Genomic DNA, 16,460 nt, shown 5'->3' with positions numbered 1-16,460 from the left:
AGAAGGCCCCCTGACCCACCACACCTAGCCGCGCGACTGCCCATCAACCCCTGCTTCTACAAGGGCCTCATGCACACGACCCAAAACCGCCCTGCCCTCACCGCGCAACGCATGAACTTTGAACGTCTGACATGTGAAACATCAGCACCACCGCACCGCACCCACCGCCGGCCACCGTCAGCATGAGCCAACCGCCGGGGCCTCGTGTGCGCTCGCTCGCGCGGTGCGGCGCGGCGCGAGGGGACAGGTGTGGAGAAGGAGTCGACCCCCTGCCGGTTGTGCATAAATACACATACATACGCACTGTCGGCATGGGTGGGGGTGGGTTGAAATTAAATCGGAGCAACCTATATTCTGGATTCAAGCGCAAAGAACCGCGAGACATTCAGAATGGCAAAGGCTGTCCAGACCAGCGCGCGCTTAGAGTCGGCCGTCAGATGTTTGGGGAGAGGCAGAAGAGAGCAGAGGAGATGAGCAGGGGTGCGGTGTGGCGGAGGAGCGTTGATTGGATGGCGCGCCTTGGTGTGACGTGCGAGGCGTGGTTGCTGGACTTGTGGTGCTGGTGGGCGCGTGTGGGCGTTTCGACATATTCTTTAGTCTCCGATTTTGAATTTTTTTTTTTTTTTGTCGGCTTTTTTGTTTGGCAATTGTGGTTTCAAAAAAGTTTCGAGAAGGCAGGGGGAAAATGTGGTTTTGTGGGCTGGGATTGGTGGTTGAAGTTGAGGTCTTGGGTGCGAGACCGAACTGTTGGACATTGTGCGACGGCATGGTGCTTGTATGTGAGCTCAGCGAGGATTGTTCAAGCGCTCGAGGTCGACATTTTGGTAGGATTCGTAGCTTCTGTTGTTGTGTTTTGTTTCAAGAATTTGTAGCGTCGAAGTGCAATGGTCCCGGCGAAGTTCGTGCGAAAAAGAGGCAATTGAAACATTTAAATCCTAGATGCTTGACCTGGAGTTCGATAGAGCAACAACACTTCTCATCCACCGTTTGGTAAGTGACTTCCGAAGATCAGTCCAGAGAACCAAAAGGCCACAGGCTGACCTTACAAAGCAGCCTTGTTTCCTTGTCAATCAACCAGCAACAAGTCATGCCAGCGCGCTATACTCGTGTCAATTCTACGATTGCTGCAATCTGTCTGTACGGCATTCCGATGACCTGGAATAGGGCTTGTCGAATGGGCAAAACAATAAGACCAGGCACAACACTTTCTAGTCGTCTGCGCCTGACTGGCTTGGGCGCTTCAGCTTCTCTGCCACGCGCGGACAATCTCGGAGGATGAGGATTGAAGTCGTGTCCAGTTGACAAAGCCAAGGCGTTTCAAAAGAGCTGGCAGCCTTTGTGCCCACGTCGAGCAGCCGTTGCCTGGTGGATCGATTCCTTAAGTCGAGGAATAATGCAGTGTGACGGTACGTTCGGTCAGCCCGAAATGTTGAAGCCTACCTTGCGTAGCAACCCGCAACCACAAGCCCAGACTGCGTTGCGTCACTCACTGCAGTCGGTGGAGGGAAAAATAGCTGAATTGTCCCGCTGGACACGTCAGTATTCGTAGCAATAATCAGAGTTGCTAATGCGTTCAGGAAAGGAAAAGCAAGCCCAGTTTCCAAGCTTTTTAGGCTGAAGAGCAAAGACCAAACGCCAGCTTCCGACGTCGAGCAGAGACCCGAATCATGCAGTCCGAACGGAAGCATGGTAAGGCGGGTGGTTCAGCTGGGAATGGCAGCCCGCGTGTAAAAGATGGAATTCCTGCTCGGAGATGGAATGATGGCGACAATCTGTGGCTTCTCGAAAGCAGCGCAAGAGAATGAGCACAGGATTGACTGGATCGACCGGCGTTGCGCTCGGATCATTGCCGCCAGCAAAGCGCGCCGACACAGCGCAGTGGTTGAAGCATGAGCATCTCCCGGGATGATGACGAAGTCTTGGGGGCAACGGGTCGGCGAGGGACACGGCAGCAAGATACGACGAGGAAGACGGGGTGGATAGCGAGCTGACGAGATTGTAGTTGGCGTGCTGATGTTGGGTTGGTTTGTTGACTTGACTCGGATCACAGGCAGGAAGAGGAAGAGGTCCGTGCGCCCAATTCTCCATCAGGACCGACTTTCTTCCACCATGGCGACGCTTCCCTCGGCTTGCTTGACACACCATCCTCAGCCCAGTACCAGTCCAGGTTGATCATCTCTGCTCTTCCATTCATCCCGGATTCGCCATCTTGTCTGCGAGTGCCACTCACCGAAAAGCTACACCCAAGCACGCGTCAACGTGTCTTCGTCTCGACTAGTCCCCCTTTTTCCAGGACCACCCCACTCCATTGCATTCCCCAACATGGCATTTGCAAGCCTGCCCATGCCTCTTCAGCGCCCCTTCCGCCTTCATGTGGCGGGCCAGCGTATGAATCCAAACAGAGCCGGCCCGTAACTACGCTATGCTTCAGAACCGACAATTTCTTGGGCGGCCACAGTGGAGAAGGAAAGGTACAGAGGTGGGAGCATTGCGCCGTCTTTGTGGCGTGCCCAATGTGCCACCTGATGCAGCCACATTTATCTTTATAGATTCTCCATGTCTCCTGGTTCTACCAAGTTTTTCTCTTCCTGTCGCGCAACCTTGATCATCCGTCAATGTCTGGAATTCGTCTTCTTTGCTGTATACCGATCAATCCGAGTCACGAAGCTGTGAGTCGATAAATCACCAGCTGCAGGTGTTTTGGTCGGCGTTGCGCGTGTCTCGCTCCCATGCCTTCAAACAGAGCCCCCAAACCGCCCCCTCTAAGATCCCAAGGCTCTCGAGAAAATGATTTGGTCGCCGGACGCAGTAGATCCAAATCAGACAATGTTCAGTCGATTCTCAACCCAGAATCGAAATCAACGGACCCGCGACGTCGGTCAAAGTCTGCTTTTGCAACCAGGCGACAACCACTAGGGGAAATATCACCAGCACATCAAAACACAGGAAGACCTAGCTCGTCACAACGATTCAACTTGGTGCCACCTCTTCTTCGTGTAGAGCGAGAATTGGAGCTTCAGCGAGCGCGCGAGCGCAAGGAGCAAGATGGTTCCCCTGGAAAACGACACACAAGAAATTTGAGTGCGCCATCCCCGACCCAGGCCAGGCCGTCATTTCCCATTCTGTCATCCCAAGTGCAGCTTGGTCCAAGTTCTCCCAGCAGTCGCTCGGACAAGCGATCATCTGCTTCTACGGACACGCCCGAATTCTTCAACAGTCTTCTCGGTCCTTCGGAGCCTCCCCTTCCGACCGACTCTTCCACACGTCACTCTGTGGACACAAAAAACCGACAGTCCATCAGCACCATCAGATCTGTGACAGACAGAGACAGAAACATCGTTTCTTCTGCTTCACGTCACATTTCTCCTGATTCCGAAGGCTCGGACCGTCGGCAGTCGGGACTACGTTCTGTTGAAGCCTCTGAGGATGTTGAAGATGTGGCTCCACCATCGTCAAATTTTCCAGGTGCTTCTGATAGATCATCGGCATCTTCAGAAACTCTTTCTACCAGATGCCATGTTGATCGCAAGTCTACAGGAAGCAACTGGACACTTTGGCCACCAAACTTCCAGCCTGCACGGCCAACTTCGACACCTGCAGGGCTCAATCTCCACGGTATTGGCGATGACTCTGATTCGAAGCGACCAGTTACGAGTCTGGGAAATTCTCTTGAGCCGTTTCTCGACACGGAATCGCAAACAAGGGCGAGGCGGCCGTCATCTACACCCATCTTGAGCGAACAATTTTTGAGCCATTCCAGGTCTCAATCGCGCCTCCATACGGTGTCTCGGGAAATTCCTTCTCCAGGAGAGATCATCCTGCAATATCCCAAAATGCGAGATGCTTCTGCAGGAACTTTTGCATCGGTGGAGTACGGCTCGCCAGCGCCAATTTTCGTGCCAAGAATCCGGAATCGGAACAGCCAGACCCTGGAGAAGCTGCAGGGAAGCCCTTCAAAGTCCCCTGTCCAACACGAAGAAAAGACAGTTGGCGCGACTTCTGATGACAAGACTTCAGTTGTCCAGGGGAGCCCCGTTGCGGCGCAAAAGGTCCAGATCGAAGACCTGCCTCCAACTGGACAGAAGTCCATGGCCGCTTCAACAATTACCAAGGTCGAGGGAACAGCTACACCGGCAACATTCGTTACAATGACAGAGCGAACCCGCAAGGCTTCCGACGACACAAACTACATTCCACCTCTTCGTAATCCTTGGCAATCGGTAGATTCAATGAGCTTTGCCCACATGGGATTCGGCGACAGGTCTTGGCCTGCAACACGTCCGGGGAGTAATTCGAGCAACACCACAGTCGTCAACGTTGCTCGAACTTTGCCTGCGTGGGCACGGTATGTATCTCTTTTCCAGAAATGCTGGGACTGCCACTGATTCATTGCAGGACCTTTTATTCAAACACGAATCCGAGTTCTTACTCGTTCCACGCTGGATCTTCTCGATCGCAGTCAGTGACCTCTTTAGGCACCTTCCATCCTCCTCAAACGCCAAAAACTCCCAAAACTCCACGGGGAAACAAGTTTGCGATTGATTTTAATCACTCGAACGGAACTACCTTCAAGTCGGGCTTTTCGCGACCTTCATCAAAGTCGAGTACTGCTCCTGCAGCCTCGCCCTCGTCTTCCGAATTCAGCATCGCGCGAGTCCATCGCCCTCGCAACCGACCGCACAGCACAATTTACAGCGCAAACCTTGACGATGACCAATTGGCAGAAGCTTTTGGTCCCGACGGTGTTCCAAGGCCGGGATTCATGTCGAACCATCGTGGACTTGCACTTTCGTCATTGACCCAGGAATCGGATTCACTCTCTGGTGATAATAGTTCCGACCTTGAAATCCAAGCATTGCCCATGTACCCGCGCACGCCCGAGTCAGTCTACGAGGCCGAATCGGAGCCGCGTCGTCAAAGATTCTCCGTTCAAAGCAACACCAACACCGTGGCAACCCTGACAACCTGGTATCGCTCTTTAGCACCGCCTTCACCACCGCCAGCATGCACCCACGACGATCCCCGCGTTGATCGACAAGTCTACCTCTTCGCTTTTGGATTCTTTTTCCCATTCGCATGGATGGTCGCTGCCTTTCTCCATCTTCCACCGCCTCCTCCGGCTTCTGATCCGTATCTCGACGATTTGGAGAGGGGCCAGGACGACGATCGGCAGCGGGCTTCAATGGCGGCGGAAGTTCACGCTGGGAGGGTAGTCGAGAAGGAGCTGAATGTGCCAGAGGGACGTCCGAGCTGCGGAACCCCAATCGACGTTCGTTTGGGAGAGGCTGAGGCGGAACGAGCATATGCCAGGGGAGCATATTGGAGGAGGGTGAATCGCATCATGTCGGTGGCGGGCACATCAATAATCCTGCTGATCATCGTCTTGGCCGCAGTGCTTGGATAGATGCCTCGATCCTCTTCGAAGACCGTTCAAGTCGCGCGATTCGTTTGTTTTCTCGCACTTTGTCTCTTGTCTCACATGCATGATTTTTTTACAGCGACGCGACTTAATGTATAACCTCCACCATCAGGAGGATCTGCGAATTTGATCTTTCTGCTTTCGATTTGGGATATAGAGGACAGCGAATTTGGCGGAAGATTGTGCAAGCAAGCAAGCCTTTGCATTTTTACTTAGATTGGGCGAGAAGATACCAGTGGCACCTTTACGACTTATGAATAGCGAGCGAGTTTCAATTCCAAGACTTTTCAGCACACTCTTTCAGCTTCGACTGAGATCTACTGCTTTAATCGCAGGCAGAGGGTGGGTCATCGGCCGAATGCTCCCTCTCACGTTACTCTGAAGCATTTCGAATGCTCCCTGTCTCTATTCAGACTGAGCCAGCGACGGTGCTCGCTCTACCAGCTGCAAACTAGCTGCGGCACAATATGGGAAGGCGCACCGACGCAACTGCCCTAACCTGCTCGCCAAATACAAAATCTCGATGTCCCCCGCTCCATCTTCGTCTTCCATCATCGTCCTTTCGCTCAACAACAACACCACCACCACCACCACTACTACCCAGGCGCCCGACACTCCCAATTTTGCTTGCTGTGTTCCGCACGCGCTCACAACACCTCCCTGAAGACAACCGTCTCATGCTTCAGGGGACCCTCCTGGTATGGTCCAGTACCGCTGCAGGCGCTCAAATTTGGATGTCGAATGCAAGATGTGTGAATGCTCCCTGTCCTCGTGTCTTGCCTGAATATGAGGTCACTGACTTCTGAGCTCCACCAGTGCCTTGACACATCTCAGCTTTCAAGCCAGATTGATGGCTTTATCCACGCCCAAGACCCTGCGTACTTGATCGAAATTCTCCGAAGCATGACGATGCCACAACTGAAGGCGACGCTCAACCACCAGCATTCTCCAATATCCGACGAGCTTCTCACCCTCCAAGCAGCCAAATTAGCCCCTACTCACTTCTCGATGATTCGAATGTGAGACGGCCAGAAACAGCTGTCCAGACTGGCGCGTCTGCACAAACTCGAACGCTCCCAATATTGTTCAACAAGAGAGAATTCTTTTAACCACCCCCCCCCCAGCGATGGTTTTTGACCGTTGCTCCTCCACGCTTACAAAGATTGTCAGCAGTTTGATCGAATTTTTGTTTTGGATCACTTCTTGGACAGCACGATGTTCAGTGTTGCGCCATAGTCGACTTTTGCCGCTTTGGCTCCCGTAAATGTTGTGACTCAAAGGGGTAATCCACTTCTACGTCGAACGTCTGAAGGCAGTTCGACCAGCGCGGGATGGTGTAGAAACGACCTAACCCGCGGATACCTTAGTATCTATCCAGCCCCGTCATCCTGAGCCAGGATCCATCGTGCCCACGCCGGATAGCAGTCTAGACGTTCAATGTTGCGCCACGACCAATTGCCTCTTCTGGACAAGCTAGATGACCGAACTTAGTAAGTGACGCCTTTCAATATCGAACGTCTCAAAATGTGTCGAAGTCACGGAGAACGTGGAAATCAGACGTTCAACTTTACATCTCTTCAATTACCGCTTTTGGTTTCTGCCTGTCCGACTAAAAGGGATAACGGTGCAATTTCGCAACTTCAGACGTCTAGAGTGATGATTGCCGACGGATGATGATCCAATGATGCCTATCTAATGATGTCTGTCCGCTGATATTGCCTGAGGATAACGGTGCATTATAGATGGAATCTGACCATTATGTGGTGTGGATCCAGAGCCCTATTATCCTGCACCATCATCCATCATCCTACGCTGGATGGCAGCCTAGACGTTTAATGTTACGCTTTCCTCGATTGCCTCTTTCGGCAAGATTAGAGAGATGGCTGAAAAAGGTTAGCAGCGCAGTATAACGTTAAACGCCTGAAGGACATGCATGTTTTTAAGGCTGTTAGAAGTTATTCATAATAAATTATCGTTAAGTACCGCTTTAGGTAGATTTTCTAAAAAGGGAAATATTTTTTGGCATTAAACGTCTAGAGGAGATGTTAATCAGTGCGGAATAGGCATAGGATGTAGCCCTCATTAAATATACATCTTTTAACATCTATTACTTAATACCTATCACTTCATAACTATTACTTAAAAACCATCGCTTAATGACCATCAGTTAATAACTATTACTTAATAACTATCACTTAATAACCGTCGCTCGATAACTAACGCTTATTAACTATTACTTAATACCCATTACTTAACACCTCTCACTTAATAACCATCACTTAATAACTATCACTTAATAACCATCACTCGATAACCATTACTCGATAACCATTACTTAATAACCATCACTTAATAACCATTACTTGATACCTATTGCGTGACACCCCTCGCTCGACACCTATCACGTGACACCTATCTCTTGACACCAATCTCTCGACACCCATCTGTCGGCATCCATTTTTTTTTAACCCCTATTTGCTGGCATCTATCTTAAAAAGACTGAGCGCTTAGAAGTAGCGCTTCGATTTTCCGTTTGTAACAAGATAACGTTCAATCTTGGCTTCTGCTAATAGATCTCTTTAGCTTAGTCTGAGTTGCTAAAAGAGGCAAATCGATATTTTATTTCAGCGTCAAACGTCTGAAAGGTCCCTAGGATCCTGATCCTTAGATTCGTATGCCGCATCCTGGCATGGATCCCGCCTAGGAACTTTTTGGATGGATGCCCGTCTGGCTGGATTTCACGCCTCGGATGCCTGCTTGCTCTAGATGCTTGCTCTAGATGCCTGCTCCGGATACCCACTCTAGATATCTGGCCCGGATGGATGTCTGGTCTAGAAGCTTGCTTGGATATCCGTCTAGTCTGCACCTTCACTTAGGTCTATACTAGGATCCTTATGGACCTAGATAAAAAGATTTAGCGGCGAAAAAAGAAAAAAGAGTAAAAGAGAAGAATTGAACCATGCGCCTCGAACTAGTCTGCGTGGCATACGGAAAACACCAGGTCTAAGTGACCACATGCCTTGTATCTTGCAAGTACTACCAGGAGGAGCTCCGCTCTAAAGGCATCTTTCAAAACCCCTTCGCCAAAAGGCCTCGGGAGAACGTGCCAGTACATGGTTCGCACTTTGGGAGCCGTTTTTTCGGGTTTTATAGACTGCCTGAAGATGTTGGTTGGTCCGGCAGGAAGAGCTAGCTGCCTTGTGCTTTGCTTAAGTCTTTCTTCGGATGGCGGCAAGTCGTTCAATATTACACTATCGTCGATTACCGCTTTTGGCTACTCCAAACCGCAGTCGAACGAGTCAGTAGTTGTTGGTTCGGTAACTACCGATGAACAGCAGCGTCTGGCACGAAAATCTACGCTGTGGATTTTTTCCCTAAATGAAGCTTGCCGGCCAATTTTTAGACATTCACTCTCAAGCTAAAGTGCCGGAGCTACTCCTTCTTGTCTGTGCAGTACATACGAGAAGCCAATCTCAAGACATTCAAAGATGGTGCATTCTGTTCTTTTGCCTGCGTGCGCCGAAAAGTGACTCAAAGGGGTAATTCTGGCACTGACAGCAACGTCAGACGTCCTGTTCTACCATCCCTTGCGGGATCCTCGTCCCAAAGCTGTCTGCGACGGGATGCTCATCCCTGGCTGAAGCACGACGTCCGAAGTTATTTCATTATCGAATACCGCTTTTGGCCAACTGAAAGTAGAGAATAACGAATTCAACATTGAACGTCTAAAGTGTGTCAAGTGCCTTCGGAATAACCGTTGAACAGGCAGGGTTTTCGGACAGTGTCCTAGGAGTCTGTCTACGAATACGCTCCGCTTTCGGGACGGACTCCTCACTTCGGACAGTTTGGTTACTCCGGGCAGCCCACCTCTCTCTCTCTCTCTCTAGCTCGCCAACTTCCCAACACCTCCCGACAGTCCCCTTCGCGGACAGTGACTTCTCAAGACTTTCAACGTTACTGCACCACTTGGCTTCCTCTTTCGATCCTGCCGCAGCAACCGAAAGCAGTGAGATACCAAATGCAACGTTTGGGAAACTCGTCGGACTGACTGCCACTCCGTTGCGTTCCAAGAGGCAGACGGCGGAAAGACGTTCAACGGCGCAGTCAGTCAGTCAGTCCATTGCACTCCAAACCAAACAAATTCAGGTAAAGACGCATAGTGTCATTACGTCCGCCTCCTCTCTCACCGCTAGGTACTCTACCTCTCCACCACTTATTCATTCACTATGCCTTCAAATGCAGCACCTCCACACCCTGCTTCACTGCTTCAATGTCCATCCGGGCGGCCGTAACCACATGATTGAAATGCGATGAGACGAGGTGAAATGCCAAAAGTAGCAATGAGCTGCACGCGCCTAGACGAAAGACAAGAAAGAGACTAAGCAGGTACACCGCACTACCTACGTATTCCAATAGCTTTCCCATTTCCATATTCTCAAGTTTTCGTGTTTTCGCGATTTCTTTGATTTCGTTTTCCTTCCGTTTTTTCTCCTCCCCCTACCTACCCACCCCAAATACCACCAACAGCCTCCGCACCTACCCCCCTCCACCCAACCCAAGCCCTCCGACGAGGACATTTTCCCGCTGTTTTGCTGGCTCCGAGCCAGAGCCATCAATGTCGGGGTTTTCTCCTTTTAGAGTAATGACATTAAAGACTCATTCATCCACATGATGGACAACAAAAACAACAGTGATACATGCATCCGTGCCCGTACACGCTCCATCAACCGATCCTTCCATGCTCCCTTACACGTGGTTCGATGACGATAAACGCAGCAGCAAGAATGACATCAGCAATGCAGATGCAGAAGAAAAACGATGGGCGCAGTAGCAGCATAAGAGATGAGGAGGAGATGAGCAAGTTGAGGAAGAGTTACGAAGCAGTCCGTCAGTCCCCTGCCAGACACCCACGTGCAGCAACACACGAACAGCCGTCAAAGTTTGGTTTGGGGCCTCAAAAGACCGAGGCAAAGAGAAAGAAGTAAAAAAGAAAAAGAAAAACGCCCAACGACTATATCTAGTCCGAGATCCTCCAGGTGCTGAACCACTTCAGATGACTCCACTGCGAGCTGGGGCCCTGCATGCCGAATGTGATGCCGCGGAAGTGAACAAACAAGCCAATCGTGATTGTGTACAGCACCGCGTACAGCGCGAGCTGCACATTGCGGCTGGCGCGCCGCGAGAACCAGTCGGTCAAGAAGCTGAATGACAAGATGGAGAAGTAGAGCGCCGGGAAGTAGTGGTGCACGTACGTCACACGCGCCATGGCGATGAAGGGGAAGTAGTGCAGGAACCATCCAATGACCGGGTAGACTCCTGAATACTCGAGGTGGTCCAAATCAGCGGGGGGCAAGGGCTTGTAGCCGCGCTGCCAGCGGATGAGATGCCAGAGGCAGAGCAAGCCGACGCCGAGAAGCGAGGCTGTGCCAGCCCAGTACACAAAAGGGTTTCCGAGCAGGAAGTATTTGACCGCTGTAACATTGTTAGCACTATAGCTTGATAGCTTGCAAGTGTTTACTTACTCTCATCATTCCAGCCACACATGCGAAGGCCGACGTGAAGAATGGGCCATTGCCAGAATTGGGAGGCAAGATCGTCCTGCTTATCAGGGTCGGGAACAAGGGCGTTGTTCGAGGTCATCATGGCCACGTTGAGGTGAATAAAGTCGCGGAAGAATGGAGACTTGTACGAGCCAGGATCTCCAGCAGGGAGCCTGTCATTCCAGTGGCTCTCGACATTCCAGTGCGTGTAGACGTCCCTTGGGTTGTTCTTCTTGTCGCAAGTGACTTCGATTTGCTTAAAACCCCACTGCGGCAGGTTAACAGTGCCGGCGCGCAAGTAACACCCAAGATCCGCATGCTTCAGGCGGAAGGCAGTCGTCAAAGTGCGGAGCTTGGAGTAGTCGCTGGAGGCTACATCGCGCACAACCTCGACGACCCAGTGGTCCTTGGTGTCGCCAATGGTCACGTTACCGTAGGAGGAGACTTCGTAGTCCGCCTTTGTCACCGGAGCAGCAATAGTGTGCGAGTGGAGGTTACGGCCAGTTTGAGCGTGAATCAGACGAATGATGTCACGGTCCTTGGGGTAGCGAAGATCCTCGCCAACAACGTAGTCCTTGTCAAAGCGGTTAGGATAGACGAACCAGTCGTTGTTGGCATCCTTGTGGTGGTAGCAAGTGACTTGCTGCTGCTGCGATCCCTCGGGGTAGGTCTGAACGTGGGAGTGCAAAAGACCGCCACCGTAGCCCATGTTCTTGAGGGTGATCCGAGACCCGATGGCAATTTCCAGAGGGCTGCCCTTGCCGACGTCTGTGCCACGAAGGTTGGCTTGGAAAAGGGAGCTCATTTGAGCATCGCCAGGACCGCTGTTTTCGAGAATGAGAAAGTGGAGCCAGAACGAGAACATGTAGACCATCAATGGAATCACGATCAAGGAGAATACGCGGAATCCAAGATGAGCTCCGAGCTCAGCCTTGCAACTTATTAGCTTTGCCAGAGATATTTGATGGCACTCTTCTCACCTTGGGCATCTTCAGGTCGCCAAACTTGCGCCACAGATCCTCGGCGGTGTACAGGCCGACGAGAGCCGTGACGAAGAAGCCAACCCACTTGACGCTGCACACGCAACCGATCGAGACACCGCAGAGCATCAGCCATAGGCCCCATTCAGGAGAAAAGGGGTCGTATTGCAGCCTGTGGAACTTGGACCAGCAAAAGACGGTTGTGCAGGTAAAGAAGAGCAGCATCGAGTCCAAGAGGATGAATCTGCTGATTGTAGCCCACGAGTTGTCGCACAGAACCATCAAAGTCGCAAGCCAGACGGCGGGACGCTTGAAATTGAGCTCCTTTGCCGTGTAGTAGGCCAACGGGACGCAGAGGGCGCCAAAGCCCGAGTTGAAGGCACGCATGAACGTGTAGTTGAGCTCTGGAGGGTACTGCTCGCCAGACTTGAATTCGAAGGAACCGTTGTAGCCAGCCAGCCAGCCGGACAGGCCGACCAGCATCTTGCCCAACGGAGGGTGGACATCGAAATAGAATTCGCGCTTGAGGTAGTGAGAGCCAAATTTTCCAAAACTTTTTGCCTCAAGTCAGCCTATTGTTGCCGGCACAATGATGCCATTATTTGCGCTTACTGGGCTTCGTCCCACGTCACGATGTTGGACAATCCAATCTTGTAGAGACGAGTGAAGAAGGCGAGGGCGGTGAAGAGGATGGGCGCCCAAATGTATTCGGTTTCATCGAGGGTCTGGAGGAAAGTTTTGGTCTGCAGACGCGGGGCTATCGTCAGTCCACGGTTTTGGGGGGTGCGGCGGCGACAGACCTTTTGTTTCGACTTTTCCTCGGGTACGCGCAAGTGGTGCTCGAGCTGGCCGTTGCCGTTGGGAATGTTTCTCCTGCGCAGAGCGTCGCCATTGACGGCGGCGTCAGCTCCAGAGGCGTAGCTCTGGGGGTCGGCCATGGTGGATCGCAGCCCCTCTGCCGCCGGGTGGTCGAAGGTGGAGGAGGATGGATAAGCAGTGCGGGAGCGAGCGAAGATTGAGTTTAGACCTGCTCGTCGTTGTTTTGGCACAATCCAAGGCTCAGGTCGTGAGCGGAGCAGGGAACAGGAGCAGAGATGCTGGAAATAGGACACGGGCAGCCCGGCCACTTTTTACGGCGATCTGCTCAGGCAAGGGCAGGGCTGGGCTGGGTCCCCCTCCGCGCGTCTCGTAACGTGTTCTCTACGCCCCCTCCCTCTCCGCTCCAAGACGCGCCCTGTGTGCCTGTGGACCTGCCCAAGTCCCAACCCGTCCCGAGGCCCCATGTGAAGCAATGATTCGCGATCCTGTGATAGATGATGATATTCCACATATGTCCCACTCATGTTCGACCCAGCTACTACTGTACAAACCCAACTCGAGTCCACCGCAGTTTGCGCGTTAAGCGCTGCAGAGTCCGCAGTCTACACAATGCCAAAATGGAAAACGAAAAATGGACAAGACCAAACTGATGAAATCCCGCCTCCTGGCCGCCCCCCCCCCCTTCCCCCCTCTTCTTTCCTCTCGCTCCTGCGCCGTGGCCCCGCTTCGATTAGTCGTGGCCAGCCCAAGAGTATAGAACCTGTGCGCCGCGGAATCTCTATTTGGGTCTCCATGCAGAAGCTGTCCCAAAGCAAAGTCGTCCACCGCTCATCTAAAAACTCAATCGTCGTCCTGATTGTTGATTCGCCGGTAACTGCCGCTTTGACTGTCTCCTTCCCCATTGTCCTTGCCGCGCTTTACGAGATTCGAGATCCACCCTCCAAGTCCCTCTCTTTGGCTCGTGGCATTGGACTCCTTGCGGTGGCTGTTGTTGCTATACTGAGGCTTGCCACCTTCGACATTGACGCTGGGAGGGTTGATGTCGAGTCCAGGAATAGCACTGTCCGCGCCCAGACCACCACCGCGACGGATATCCAAAGATGGCACGGGGGATCCTGCGCTGAACAGAGATTCGGCTTCGGCCAATGTCGCGGGAGTAGGCATTTGGGACGTTGCATCGCCAAACAGAGAATTCATGTCTTCCAAGCGCACGTTGGCGGTTTCGGGGTAGATGAACCACACTGGAAATGTCAGCGCGCTGTCATCCACGGAAATTGCTCAGCACTTACCAACGACGAAACTGACTGCGCAAAAGAATGCGTGGAGAAGGTAAAGGCGCCATTGAATCCACTCTTGAAGAATTGGTGTCATCTCACCCACCAACCAATTGAAGGCCCAGTTGGCTGCGGTCGATAGACTTGCTCCCTTGGCGCGGATGCTGAGCGGTAGAATTTCCGGCGGGTACAGCCAGGGAATCGGTCCCCAGGAGGCTCCGAAGGCACCATTGTATATCATGACGAAAATGACAACCAGCCGGGGCGTCCAGACCGGTATGTCAATGTAGATGAAGTATGATATCGCACTCAGGGAAATAATCATGGCAATGGCACCGGACAGGAGGATGAATCTGCGGCCCCAGGAATCGACAAGGTACCAAGGAGGAATCGTGGAGGCCAGGTAGCTGAGGCCGTTGATGCCAGTCATGAGAATGGCCTCGCGCCCGACCCAACCCGCTTGTTCAAAGACCAATGGGGCATAGTAGGAAATGACGTTGATGCCGTTGAGTTGAGCCAGGGATTGCGCAGACATGGCGATGAAGACGCGCTTGTAGTATCTCTTGAACATGTCACTGTACGACCGCTCGCCCTCTTGGCGTTGGAGCAGGACGTTCATCTTGATTTCACGGTATTCATCTCTGGCCTTGGGGTTGTGAATGTCGCCCTTGCCATAGAGGTTGGCAATGACGACGATGCCCTCCTCATCGTGGTCGTTGTCGAGAAGCCATCTGCATTTCGTTAGCTTGGTGATGGTCCATGTGGGGAATGGTCGTTACCTCGGCGATTCGCAAATAAGCAGACTGCCTACGGCCAGCAACGACCCCATGACGCATTGCATGAGAAGGGGGATTCGCCAAGCCCAGTCATTCTTGATGTAGCTGCAAAAGTAGTCCACCCACACGCTGGCGGCGTAGCCGGAGATGTTGCCGGTGAACTCGACGCAAGCCAGCTTTCCGCGGTTGTGCGGGGGGGAGATTTCAGACTGGTAGACGGGGACGATGGTGGACAGAGCACCGACACCCAGACCAGCAATGATTCTTCCCAGCAGCATCATGGGCATGCCCGTCGCAAACGTTTGGAAGGCGCCGCCGACGACGAATACGAGGGAGCCGTAGAGAATGGTCCGTCGACGACCCAAAATATCTCCAACCCTTCCGACACCGATAGACGCTATCAGGGCCCCTATCTCTAGGATGGCCACCATTGTACCAATCTCGGCGCGGGTGGGCTGGTTGAAGTAGTCTTTGAAGTAGGAGCCGCTATGTTGCACAACCCGTCAGCCCCAGAGTCTGCTATGCTATCAAGGGGGATTGGGACCTACGTGATGATTCCCGACATGACGCCCTGGTCATATCCGAACAAGAAAACGCCTAATGATACAAATACACTGGTGAAGTAACTGGTATGGAGGTCAGCCGGGAGCCCGTCAATGGCGGTCGAGGAGATGGAAACGCACATGAGCTTCTTGCCGTGCAACCCGTGCATACGGGACGGGCCATCGTTGGGAGCCATGATGGCAGCGAGGATCCTGATGACGACTGTGAGTATGGTGTAGGCAGCGTTTGCGGCGGGAGACGGTACCTTTCCCCTCGCGAGACAACCTTTCGTGGGGGAGTTGGTACTGGGATGTCCTCCTTTTTGATACGCCCAGCCTTTTCGTTGTTGGCGCCAGACGAGGAGTCGTCGGCGTAGTGCACGCGACGCGGATGGCGCTTGTGAGGGCGAGCTTCAGCGGCGAAGTCCTGCGATTGGCGAAGTCGAGCCTGCAAGGGATCTTCTTCGTCTGCGAGCTGGTCGACGAGATCGCCCGTCTCGCTCCAGAGCGAGTCTAATTCCGAGTGGTCGGAGTCGGACGAGGAATGGCGGGGCCCAGTCTTCTCGTCGTGGGATGAGGTGGTCGACCGCAAGGCGTGGAGAGGAATATTGGCGGGCCGGCGGCTCGAGGATGGGGGAGAAATCTTGACGGACGTTGGGCTGGGTTGGAGCAGCCCTCTCCACGATGCCGGGTGAGTAGCAGTGCCTGGTCTAGAGAGACTAGGAGAGGAGAGGCCCGCTGACGTCGCGGGCACAGGGTCCGAGGACGGTGGCTGTAGGACAGTTTGGGGAGGCCAGGCCTGACGAGTGGATCACGGGCATTGAAAGAAACAGGACGCAACGTAGCGCTTCGTGTAGGCCTGTAGGTGTGCCTTGGGTTGAGAGACGACTGGAGAAGACCGGAGACTACTGCTGCGGGCGACGTCTTGGGGCAGAGACCGGGGGCGCCCAAGCGCAACGCAACCAGCTGCTGCTGCTGCTGCTGCCGGGCCACCCAACGAACGAGTCGCACACCGCTCGGACGGGGAAATGGATGTGATATAATTGACGACTGCAACCAGTGGGTTCTCTCGAGAAGAGAACCACTTGCTGCTCACTCGTACTGTAGCCA

The 16,460-nt window shown here is 52.9% G+C and overlaps 4 protein-coding genes across 4 annotated transcripts; 2 read left to right on the top strand and 2 right to left on the bottom strand.

Moving 5' to 3' along the window:
- The first annotated feature begins 2 nt into the window (after positions 1-2).
- IWZ02DRAFT_57267 (uncharacterized protein) lies at positions 3-1,212 on the top strand. Its single transcript, XM_066770908.1, has 2 exons — positions 3-990; positions 1,054-1,212. The coding sequence occupies exon 1, from the start codon at positions 183-185 to the stop codon at positions 870-872; it is 690 nt and encodes a 229-aa protein (XP_066619974.1). The 5' UTR covers positions 3-182; the 3' UTR covers positions 873-990; positions 1,054-1,212.
- Positions 1,213-2,437: 1,225 nt separating this feature from the next.
- Positions 2,438-5,538, top strand: IWZ02DRAFT_57269 (uncharacterized protein). Its single transcript, XM_066770909.1, has 2 exons — positions 2,438-4,345; positions 4,396-5,538. The coding sequence occupies exons 1-2, from the start codon at positions 2,730-2,732 to the stop codon at positions 5,402-5,404; spliced, it is 2,625 nt and encodes an 874-aa protein (XP_066619973.1). The 5' UTR covers positions 2,438-2,729; the 3' UTR covers positions 5,405-5,538.
- A 4,898-nt stretch (positions 5,539-10,436) lies between these two features.
- On the bottom strand, positions 10,437-12,877 carry IWZ02DRAFT_382812 (Dolichyl-phosphate-mannose-protein mannosyltransferase-domain-containing protein; the record flags this gene model as incomplete). The annotated part of the gene is made up of 5 exons (XM_066765241.1): positions 10,437-10,891; positions 10,942-11,890; positions 11,940-12,492; positions 12,552-12,682; positions 12,740-12,877. The coding sequence occupies 5 exons, from the start codon at positions 12,875-12,877 to the stop codon at positions 10,437-10,439; spliced, it is 2,226 nt and encodes a 741-aa protein (XP_066619972.1).
- A 626-nt stretch (positions 12,878-13,503) lies between these two features.
- IWZ02DRAFT_507050 (high affinity glucose transporter) lies at positions 13,504-16,171 on the bottom strand (the record flags this gene model as incomplete). Its single annotated transcript, XM_066770411.1, has 7 exons — positions 13,504-13,999; positions 14,048-14,763; positions 14,812-15,294; positions 15,357-15,434; positions 15,492-15,616; positions 15,658-15,993; positions 16,094-16,171. The coding sequence occupies 7 exons, from the start codon at positions 16,169-16,171 to the stop codon at positions 13,599-13,601; spliced, it is 2,217 nt and encodes a 738-aa protein (XP_066619971.1). The 3' UTR covers positions 13,504-13,598.
- Positions 16,172-16,460: the final 289 nt, after the last annotated feature.

This window comes from Phyllosticta citriasiana, assembly GCF_038021145.1.
Source record: "Phyllosticta citriasiana strain CBS 120426 chromosome Unknown IWZ02scaffold_12, whole genome shotgun sequence".
NCBI lineage: Eukaryota > Fungi > Ascomycota > Dothideomycetes > Botryosphaeriales > Phyllostictaceae > Phyllosticta > Phyllosticta citriasiana.
Note: the sequence above shows the minus strand (reverse complement) of the source record. Positions and strands in the feature narration are given on the sequence as shown.

What these genes read in the sequence shown, in the direction of transcription:
- IWZ02DRAFT_57267 (XM_066770908.1), top strand. Translation starts at nt 183, where the DNA reads ATGAGCCAACCGCCGGGGCCTCGTGTGCGCTCGCTCGCGCGGTGCGGC.
- IWZ02DRAFT_57269 (XM_066770909.1), top strand. Translation starts at nt 2,730, where the DNA reads ATGCCTTCAAACAGAGCCCCCAAACCGCCCCCTCTAAGATCCCAAGGC. An exon ending in ACTTTGCCTGCGTGGGCACG is followed by an intron (nt 4,346 to 4,395) that starts GTATGTATCTCT and finishes GATTCATTGCAG; the next exon opens with GACCTTTTATTCAAACACGA.